The sequence below is a fragment of the Calliopsis andreniformis genome, chromosome 10 (genome assembly GCF_051401765.1).
Source record: "Calliopsis andreniformis isolate RMS-2024a chromosome 10, iyCalAndr_principal, whole genome shotgun sequence".
Taxonomy (NCBI): domain Eukaryota; kingdom Metazoa; phylum Arthropoda; class Insecta; order Hymenoptera; family Andrenidae; genus Calliopsis; species Calliopsis andreniformis.
The window spans coordinates 16,174,339-16,184,764 of record NC_135071.1 but is presented as its reverse complement, the minus strand read 5'-3'; the positions used below and the strand labels follow the sequence as shown (position 1 = coordinate 16,184,764).

At 35.6% G+C, this 10,426-nt stretch overlaps 3 protein-coding genes across 4 annotated transcripts; 1 reads left to right on the top strand and 2 right to left on the bottom strand.

The window, feature by feature from the left end:
- Positions 1 to 63: 63 nt before the first annotated feature.
- L(2)k09022 (HEAT repeat containing 1 homolog l(2)k09022) lies at positions 64 to 6,710 on the bottom strand. The gene is made up of 4 exons (XM_076387717.1): positions 6,626 to 6,710; positions 1,744 to 6,532; positions 443 to 1,666; positions 64 to 329 (listed from the first exon to the last, which is right to left on the bottom strand). The coding sequence occupies exons 2-4, from the start codon at positions 6,523 to 6,525 to the stop codon at positions 159 to 161; spliced, it is 6,177 nt and encodes a 2,058-aa protein (XP_076243832.1). The 5' UTR covers positions 6,526 to 6,532; positions 6,626 to 6,710; the 3' UTR covers positions 64 to 158.
- Positions 6,711 to 6,836: 126 nt separating this feature from the next.
- On the top strand, positions 6,837 to 8,553 carry Galla-2 (MIP18 family protein galla-2). Of its 2 annotated transcripts, XM_076387722.1 has the most exons (4): positions 6,837 to 7,259; positions 7,329 to 7,408; positions 7,469 to 7,720; positions 8,426 to 8,553. In XM_076387722.1, the coding sequence occupies exons 1-4, from the start codon at positions 7,139 to 7,141 to the stop codon at positions 8,432 to 8,434; spliced, it is 462 nt and encodes a 153-aa protein (XP_076243837.1). In that variant the 5' UTR covers positions 6,837 to 7,138; the 3' UTR covers positions 8,435 to 8,553. The 2 variants fall into 2 exon arrangements, with proteins under 2 accessions (XP_076243837.1, XP_076243836.1); XM_076387721.1 differs by lacking the exon at positions 8,426 to 8,553 and having other exon boundaries at positions 6,840 to 7,259; positions 7,469 to 7,779.
- On the bottom strand, positions 7,772 to 10,092 carry Oxa1l (OXA1L mitochondrial inner membrane protein). Its single transcript, XM_076387720.1, has 8 exons — positions 9,907 to 10,092; positions 9,636 to 9,810; positions 9,386 to 9,517; positions 8,935 to 9,261; positions 8,787 to 8,872; positions 8,421 to 8,690; positions 8,181 to 8,346; positions 7,772 to 8,118 (listed from the first exon to the last, which is right to left on the bottom strand). Exons 1-8 carry the CDS (start codon positions 9,970 to 9,972, stop codon positions 7,961 to 7,963), a joined length of 1,380 nt encoding a protein of 459 aa, XP_076243835.1. The 5' UTR covers positions 9,973 to 10,092; the 3' UTR covers positions 7,772 to 7,960.
- Between the last annotated feature and the right edge of the window lie 334 nt (positions 10,093 to 10,426).

Below are 10,426 nucleotides of genomic sequence, written 5' to 3'. Positions count from 1 at the left end.
AGGTATATTTAAATAAAATTAATTCCGTGGAAGATTAAGAGGACAAGAAGAAGATAAGAGAAATCAGGTAAAACTTAATTACTTATTTTATTGTTTAGGTTATATTTATTTATGTACATATTTAATTGAGCTAGTTAAATGTATATTACAAAGTTGGTTTAGAAATACTTTTGCAAAGGTTCTCCTAAAATCTCTTCAAGTGTACGAACTGCATCTTGTGCACACTTTTCTGTAGCTTCATCTTCGTCTTCTAATAACTCTGCTAGGAACGGTATAGTTTCTGGTAATAAAGGCATGAAATCTTCTCCTAATTTTCTTACAATCTCAACCTGTGTTAATAAAAAACAACGGCAAACATTAGCATTCAAGTTACAGAGAAAAGAATAAGGAAATTATAAATACAGTTTTGTCTTCACCTAAAACAAAAAGAACACTAGCTTACCAAAGCATTCAGTGCTGCGCTTCTAACATAAGATTTCGCATGCCTTGTCTTCAGCAGTACTTGGTAGACCAGTTGCTTATGCAATGAATCGTCAGGTATAGCACTAGCAAAGGCTGCAACGCAAGGAACAACAAGTTCACTGGCTCTTTTCTCATATTGTTCTCTATCTTTGATAGTGTTCTCGAGTTGATCCACAATAGGTTGCATCAGGGTCTCAAACCTCTCCTGATTCACAAAATTGTGCGCATCATAACTGAAGACTCTGTAAAGGGTCAATAAAATAGCTTCCACTAATTCAATCTTGCTAGACTCTTCAGAAAGAGACATTTCTTGAGGTTCCTCCATGATAGCTGGATTATTGCTACTTAATAACATAGCTGCATGTTTGAGGAAGTGTCCAGCAAAGAGCACAAAGAGCGACTTCAGACATTCAGCAATGTTAGCTGATAATCTGTAGAAAGTAATACTGCGTTGCTTATATTGTGGATTCCTAGCAGCCCAATCAAATAATTTGTAGTATAGAGGTCTGAAGGTGGTCTCACTCAGTTTCAAAACCAGCGCGACCAAAGCTTTGCTGGCGCTCTCTTCCACCATTACTATATCTTTCATCGTTACTTCCGCACCATCCACTTCCATTTCCTCTTCAGACATAGAAATGTCTTCACGAAATTGTAGCACTTTCAAAAAGAATGTGCCTAGGTCTGGAATAGCTGCATTGAGATCACTCGGTTGCACGCTGTTAAAAGAATCTGCTAAGACGGTCATAAGAGCTGGTATACATTGATACAACTTCTTCGTCAACAATGTGATGTATGTCCTGTTCACTGCTGGCAATAGTACTCGAAGGGGTATGCAACTAGAGAGTTTTTGCGTTGTCGCTTTGAGACGTGACACTACTACGCCAATCTTTGGATTTTCTGTGTCAGTATACAGAGAGTTCAGCCTTGCTAGCTCAAATAGTAATTGATCTAGGTATAAAGACAGGAAATTCCCTACAGATTCAACTATCTTCTGCAATGCACTGACTATGCTGACGACTATTACATCAGGTACACCTTGATGGCAATGACTGTCCAGCAAGTGTAAAATCGCTGGGAAAAATTTGTTCAAGGAATGTATGGCATGTATACGCATGGAACTGCATAATTCTGCAACACAGAGTGCAGCGCTGCCTAGCACTGGCCCTTCTCTTGTTCGTAGAAGCTCGGTAGTCATCTCCAAAATCTGAAACAGAAGATAACAAATTTGTTTAAAATTTCTAATTGAAGAATCAGAGTTAACTCTTCACATTGTCTACGTACTGGTTTGAATACTGCAGGATGCTCAGTGGCTAACAATTTAGCTAACAACTTCAACGTGATCAGTACAGTCTGTTGAACAATTTCCTGTTCTTGTGTCTCAGCCTTCACCCGAGCTTCGGTGATCGTTAACAAAGATTCGATTAGACTTAATAAATCAATGTGATCCTCTTCTCCGAATTTTCGTTGCTGAAGTCGTGTGTTAAGCAGTTCCAAAGCTTTCCTCTTAACTGTCATTAGTTCATGACCCATCAGACGTTTAACGCTGATTAAGAAGGTATTATTGGGTAGTAAATTGTTAACCAGATCCAGTACATCATACAAATGGTGTAAGAGGACTTTCCAATATTTTCCAATCGGTTTTCCTTGATGTCGATCAGCGTTCTTTGAAGTACTCTGGATCAGCAGGATTAATTCAACAATCAACTGGTCATAACATGGTTTCAAACTTTCTACTTCGGCAGAATCAAGCTCTGCAACTCGGTTGATAAAATCAGGTGATGACAGTAGATTGCTTAGAAACTGCACAAGAGTGTACTTGTAGTGTCTTAGGTGTTTAGGTCCACTGTTACCTACATCAAATATGTGTTTGTATTTGAAAGACATTGCAGCCTTCCTGTCTTCCTCTCCTTCTATATCTATTGGTAGTTCTTTCATAAATTGTGCTAGCTTCACACATACTTGGATGAGTCTTGTAGGTGGGAACTCTTGAGATACCTGTAGAGCAAACTCCAGTCTCTGACTAGGTGATTTCTGATTCGTGATTTGCATGACTCTGGACACAACGTGGCTCTCAAAAGTCAGTAAATAATACAAATGGAAGTGATTCTCCAATAGTTGTAAAAGCTTCACAAATAGGGGTATCCGCCTGTGCTCAGGAATGTCAGGCAAGGAAACGATGAAAGTTCTCAAAAGCTCACAAGCGTGAGTCTCATTTTCAGCGGCGTTTATTATGGGTACCACTGTTTCAATGGTCTTGGAGATGATTTGTATAGAATAAGCATCGTCTTGACGTACCACCGAGCTACCCATAAACGTGAATATGGGCATGATGGTGTAAAGAGCGCAACGCACGTCGACAACTTTCAGAAGTTCCACAAGAACCAGCAGAGCATGATGATGTGTTTGAGGATTTCTCGACGTTCTAATGCACTGAGTTATTAAATCCACCTGCAGATGAGCGTCTCGTATAGGCAGCTTCTTCACAGTCAGTCTATGAATAGTTGACAACAGCAGCTGATTAGTGTACTCGATGGGGCTCTGTTCTTCGAAACTGAGGCACATCTTTAATAAGTCAAACAAGATTGGATAAAGCAATTCTTCGCGTTCAATATTGTCGGCCCGTTGAACGAATTCCAAGAGAGTTACACCACGCTTCCATTCCCTACTGTTAATTATCATTGGATTAGGTAAGGAGCGTACATGGCTCAATCGTTTCTTAGTCTTTCCTTTGGCATCGTTTGACTCAGAGTCTTTAAGATTCTTCATATTTTGTAACTCGTTGACAACGAGCTGTGCATCCACACGAATTTTCCTGATTGCTCTGTTCGCTGCAGAAATGACGTTACCCATGTCACAGTCAGTGATCACATCGACTAGTTTAGCAAGAATCTTCTTCTGCAGATCAGAAGACACTTTTCCAACGCTACTAAAGAAAGTATCTCCTAATTGTTTTAAAAGAATAACGCTTGGCGGTTGTTTAGCGCCAGTTTCTGTGATTATCTCAGCCTTGTGCTCAACTATACTGGTCTCAAATAATAACCATACTTGTTGCATAACGAGCGCTTTCACAGTTGCGCTATTAAATCTCTGAAGTATGTTCTTCAACACGTTTCCAGCTAATTTGGTCTTAGAGTCAGTTAATAGAGTCTGTAGAAGTTCAAGTCCAAGAGGAGCTAGTCTGTGGACTATTGTAGGTCCGTTGACGTGAACTAAGATGTCTAACAGCTGGGATTTGATGTGTATAGGTGTCTCTTGGTTCATCACAATTTCGAATAGCCATTGTTGCGCTTGTTGAAGCTTATTTCGTAAACTAGACCTTAACTGTCCAGTCACATCTGGATCTGGTGAAAGTAAAACGTAAAGATTTAGCGACAGTTGATCAGGGTCTAACGATATCTCTGAACTTCTAGCCACCAGTTGCAAGAACAGAGTTGAGAATGGATCATTTGGAGACGCAGTTTCTGTAACTTTTTTGAGGACATCCAACGCTGCTATTCGACATTCATTATTCTCCCTAGCGAGTGAAAGTAATAAATTCGTTACAAAGATCTTGTTTTCGAACGCCCATTCCATGTGCCTACATTGATTCAGGAGAACCAATGCTATCCTCAGGCAATGGTAGGATGTCTGTACTTTCACTGGTTTTATGAATAGTTGAGACAGAAATTGAATCAGGTCGTTCACTGTAGAGAAGTGTCTTTGGAAGAATATCTGCAAGCATCGCGAGTAATGTTTGCACCAATGCTTATTGTCCATTCCCTCAAAAAACATTTCGAGTAGCCGCACGATCAAATTACTACGATGTGGATTATTTTCAAAGTCGCACTTCGAGTTCAATTTTAAGTCCAAACGCCTGTGAACCATTTCTAACACATAAGTGCCTACTTGTAATGGCAGATATCCCTGTGATGTCAATGCAATGGCATTTTGTATATTATCTCCTGTTATGTTGTTACAGTTTTTCAGCACTTTTACTCGAGGAAACTTCTTTATTATTTCTGTGGCCATTTCTATAACTTCTCTGGCTATCTCTGGATGTAGAGACCCAACAGGGACTCTGCATACTGATCCTAATAGAATTAGATTAAAGAACATAGAGGCTGCATCACCATGGGCAATTTGTTGTCTCATGGCACGCAATATACTATCACTTGGAGGCAGTAGTTCCCAGTTGAGTATATTGTGAAAGGCTGCAGAAGAAATTGCTTCTGCGTTAGGCGATTTTCCCAGGTCTAGCTGCACCTGGTGCATGTAAGGATTCTTTTTGGCAAATTTCGATTTCAGTACTTCCATCGCGATATTCACATCTCCGTCTTCGTTTGGAAATAAATACGGTAGAGATGTGATAAAGATACTAGTGTCGTCTCCCTCCTCGCAAAGCTCTAAAAGGATATTTAGTGCTGGCTGTGCTAATATTTTCCTGCTTGGACTATGGCACGTTGATAGTAACACTTTCAGCTCGTCAATCAAAATATCCACGGGAAGTAGACTGGTCAACCGTTTTGTAGGCAAAGACAGCAGTGTTTTAATCACGTTTACCTCGCTATCACTAAATCTGGCTTGTAAGGTGTTTGTCATCATATTGTGAAAACTTTCTGGAATATTTATATTATTCTTTGCCAGAGCTTCCAATGCCATGATTCTCTGTTCAGGGCTGATATGAATCAGTCTATCAAGAATCCCCAAGGAGTCTTGTGTGTCTCTAGCTCCATAATGCCAGGATGTTAAAAATTGTAGCGCTAATTTAGAATCTTTATCTGTTTCATTACGTTTCATAAGATTCTTCAAATAATCATCAAATCTTTCTGGATATGTCTTTTCAAGACATTGATACAGTCGTGTTAGAAAATCTTTGGATTCTTGTGCGATGTCGCTTGTAAGAAATTCTTTACTTAAGATATTCCACAAAATGGTATCCACTCCATTATCATCTAATGTAATTTTTGTCAGAATTTCACCGACCATATTCTGTACACGCGTTGTTCCGGATGGGTCCTCTAAAATCACGCGACAACTGGTTTGCAATAATGGTACAATGAATTTTAGTTTATTAATATTGGGTGATTGAAGGTTGATCGTAAGTTGGATAAACCAAGCAAGCTCTGATAACCGAATGACCAGGCTTTTTGGAACAGTAGTAATTTGACAAGCTGGTGCACTATATGCAAAAAATAATAATGTCAGTGCTTCTTCTTTTAAATGTGTCTTCTTAAACATTTTTAAAAACAATTTTTCTGTAGTATCAGCATTGAACTTTATTTTAGTCATTAATTTTGCTAAAATCATGTAGGTGCTAGCTGCAAAATCTGCTATAGGACTATCGAGTCCTTTTAGAATGGTTGGTAATATGTGATTTATCTGAATTTCAGTAATAACAGACACTTGATTAATAGTTCCTAGTAGAGAAGTAGTATAAAATGCATACAAGGTGCTTAGACAACTTGCTTTGTCTGAATATTGTCTTGTAGCAATAACAACATGATTGCAAATAAGCTTTAAGAGGCCATTGTCAGAGCTAAGATGATTAATTAGTGTCATTGAAGGTAATGAAATACCAGGTTTCTGAAGAGGTTCCAACCAATGCCATTTATCAGCTGCATCTGATAAATCTAATAATTGTAAAGCTCTAACAAACATTCTAGTCTCATGGTAAGGTAGTATCAATAGTAGAAACTGATCTCTGTTGAATTCATGTATCCGAAATCTGTGTATCAACCATTCTAGTGCTTTGTGAGCATTATTGAGTAAAAAATAAGGAGATAGCAGAATTAAAAATCTCTCAATCTCTCCATCTAACTTCTTGTTAACTTTAGTATCCTGTACGGAACGTTCTAAGCTTAAGGAGCTTTGCGCAAAAAGTGTTGCTTCAAATTCTAGAAACGAATCTGATAATTTAATTAGTTCTTGCAATCCATTTTGACCAATACTCAAAACTGTTTCTTTGTCTAAGTTAGCAGCTTCCTTTGGATCAAACAGTAAACTAGCACACTTTTTATCTTGAAGCAATATACTAGTTTGCGGTGCCTTAAGTTTCTTTAATTGTTCTGCAAGAGATGTAGCCATTTTGGGTCTGTAAAAAAATTAGCTGCCTATTAAAATACAGAAATAATTGAAAAGAGGTCAAGAAAACAAGAAAATTAGTACAATTTAAGTATAACCTCACCTTCTCCTTATATAGTGTTTACAAATTCGTCAGATGCAGTCTCTTGTATTTTTGAAAGTATTGTAAAATCTATTTCTAAAACACTGAAAAATATTACAATTACTTATAAGAAATTAAAATAATTATTATCATAAATGCCCACACGTGCATACACTGTAAGCAGCCATCACAGAGCATGCGTATTTCCGAAATGGGAAAACGAGTATAAATACTAAAACTCTGTACATAACTCTACTTCAGCTGAATGTAGTATAGAATATAACCCCCCAAAAAAATCAGTGAAGTGGTCAAAACATTACAGCTTATTTCATTCTTAGAATGTTTTTTGTATGATGTGAGTGGGTTCATAGAAAGTTTATAGTTTATACTTTACAAATAAGAAGACAGGAGAAAATATTGCAACAATTGTCATTATTGGTAGTGTTGCTATTGACATAAAAGTAAGTTACTTTCATAGTTGTAAACACCAGCGAACTTAGATTTTGCGTAGCAATGTTTATTTGATGAAACGCAATGGGTGATACTTTGGAAAATATTAATCCTAAATTATACAAGAAAGTTGATGAAAGGCAAATTACCGCAGCAGATGAAGACGAGGATCTCGCAGATGAATTTGACGCTCGAGAAATTTTCGGTACGTTCAATTAAAAATGTTACTTTATGCTTCTGAACGAAGCATTCGGTAATTTGAATTAATTTATAGATCTAATTAGAAATATCAACGATCCTGAGCATCCTTTGACTCTAGAAGAACTGAATGTAGTGGAACAAAGTCTTATAGAGGTAATGGTAGTACACTAATAATGTTAATTATTTGAATTTCATATGTGTGTCTTCTTATAGATTGATGATAAAGCAAACAAAGTTAATGTAAAGTTTACTCCTACAATACCACACTGTAGTATGGCTACACTGATTGGTCTATCAATTAGAGTACAACTTCTGCGAGCTTTACCATCAAGGTTTAAGGTCAATGTTGAAATTACACCAGGCACCCATGTGTCAGAAGCAGCAGTGAACAAACAGCTTGCTGATAAAGAAAGAGTTGCAGCAGCTCTTGAAAACAACCATCTTTTGGAAGTGATAAATCAATGTGTTGGTATAAAATGTTAATAATATTGTTATTGTAAAATATATGTAATATGAATCATAAATTAGTTTATTTATTTAAAGATTCTTAATTGCATTTATTATTACTTATTATAAGAATGGAGAATCTTTGTAATATCTTTACAAAGTAATCCTTGAACAGGTATGCTGGATTCAGTTAGAAACATGAGCTTTTTGAGGGTTAATATTGTATAATCCTATTTACAAATGTTTATATACAAGACTTTATCTTTTCTTTGTTAAAACTGTCGCTGCGGATGGTGTTTTTGTTGGATCATATTTGAATGTCTTCTTCAGAGGACCCTTCCCTGCCTTAGTAAACTGTACAGAATCTGCGTAAAATTGATCTTGTACTTTTTTACTTATTTTCACGTTAGTCCAAGCTGAAAAAAGATTTTAAATTTATATGTTAAGTAGTAAGTTTAAAACTTCTATTCAAACTTACATTCTTTCAATCCCTCCATAAAGTTTTTTGGTTGTTTTAAGACACTTTGTTCCTTCCGAATTATACGTTCTGGGATATTAAAGTATTTTCTTACTTTAGGTGTTTTTAATAGTCCAATTTGAATGATGGATATACAGTTTGTTGAGAACCAGTAACATAAAATAGCCTAAAATAATATATGTCTTAAAACATTTGTGTGACAGATATGTTAATGTACTGAATGTAATTTATACATCTTACCGCAGGAAAATTAATTAAAAATGGAAACGCAATAATTGGTATGGCTCTGAATAAATATTTTGCCATTATTGGATTGCCTATACCAGCAGATGACGCTGCACTGAACTGAAATATTCCATAGAGTACTACACTGGTCATTACAGGCAGTATATAGTATGGATCACAAACAGTTAAATCTGTGAACCACCAAAGCCCACCAGTTCTTAAGCCTTCAACAGGAACATCAGCCATTCTTTTCAAACCCCAAAAGAACGAAAGGAATATTGGCAACTAACATGCAAAATAAATTTAATGTTCAGTTGCCCTTACATGAAACACAATTCAAGATTATTGAAAATATTTTTATATATATTCTTACATACATACTTGTGCCAAAATTACAACAAAAGATTTTAAAGGATTAAGTTTCCTTTCTCTCATGTACTTTGCTATATCATTTGCATACATAGCAGCTGAAAGCAAAATTATAGTTAATTTTTGCTACTATTGGTACACTGGAATATTTGTTCCATACCTTCATATTGATTTCCACATTGTCTTGCTTCTGTCATTTTTAGTTGTAATCTTTGCATTCCTGGCATATGATTGGCCATGTGCGTACTACTCTTTTGAGATATTACTACCAATGGGAACATTAGTGTCCTCACAATTAATGTACCTATTGTAATTGCTGCCCACCATGGTACATCACAATAAATATGAATAAATTCCAAAGATGACTGTGCTAGTCCAATAGGGGAATATCCACCTAATCCTAGACTTTCTAAAGTAGGTTCGCCATTTGGATGCAGCTTAACAACAGTGTCTATTATTGTATCCTGAACTGGTGGTGAAGGTATATCTGTACAGAATATTATAACAATTCATTAGCTCAATTGTCAGTCACTACTCAAAATATTAAGAATGTAGCCACCTGAAAATTAATAGCAAAAGTATTCAATTCACTATACATTAAGTTATTTCACCTGGTATTTCGCTTATAAAAGTTTCTTTTGCTCCTGTGTCATCAGCTATGCTCTTTATTATATCCTCAGACTGCGGTATTACTGTGTCATTTATATTTTGTACTGTTTTTGGAATCTGTTGTGCTGATGGATCTAACAAAACCATTCAATGTTTAAATATATCAACTTTTAATGCAAAATTACCCTATTTAATTCTGTACAATACTTTACAAAATACTTATTGAATTAAAAATTTCATATAAATTAGTACCTGTTGAAATATTTAATATACTTTGAGTTGTTGGTGTATCAATCGTACTTTGATATCGAACACAGAGAATTCCGAGAACTTTCGAATGCTTGTGAACATTAAAAACATGATTGTTCCTTAATGAAACATTCACCACATTACAAGCGAGTTGGTTGAAATTACATTTTGCTATTCTCTGAAAATATTTATAGTTACATTGAGTGCATTTTGTTTATGATAATGATACGAGTCGCACTAATGTAACCTATATGCACAAATAGTCTCAACTTACCTGAGATTTCGTATTTGTACTTAACAGCAATTTTCGACCAGCATTTGTAGACAATCGTGACAACATTTCTTTAATAATGTAATATACTATCAGTACGTAGATTTATTATTTTGTAATTATCTAAAGCATTTACCGAAATTTTCGTGCGCACGAAAACGTATTTCGGTACACATGCGTGCATGCGCGCTTTGTGTTTTACACGGTCGGTAATGTTGTTCGTCATTTTTAAATTTTGTACAGAAGTTATGATTCGTGTTAATCCTCTTTGTTTAATTTTTATGAATTCGATATTTAATTAATCGCGAATGATTTATTTCTCACAGAAGACATTGAAGTTCTAGTTTACAGGATATTATATAATATTTGCAATAAAATCTTTCAAACATAGAAATGTTTTTTATTTTCTGATACTAAATTAGCATTAAGTAAATATTTCTAAGTAATTCATCTAATAATTAATATTAGTATAATATTTGTTTACAGATTATAATGTATTTGCAAGACAAGTATCAGCTAATCA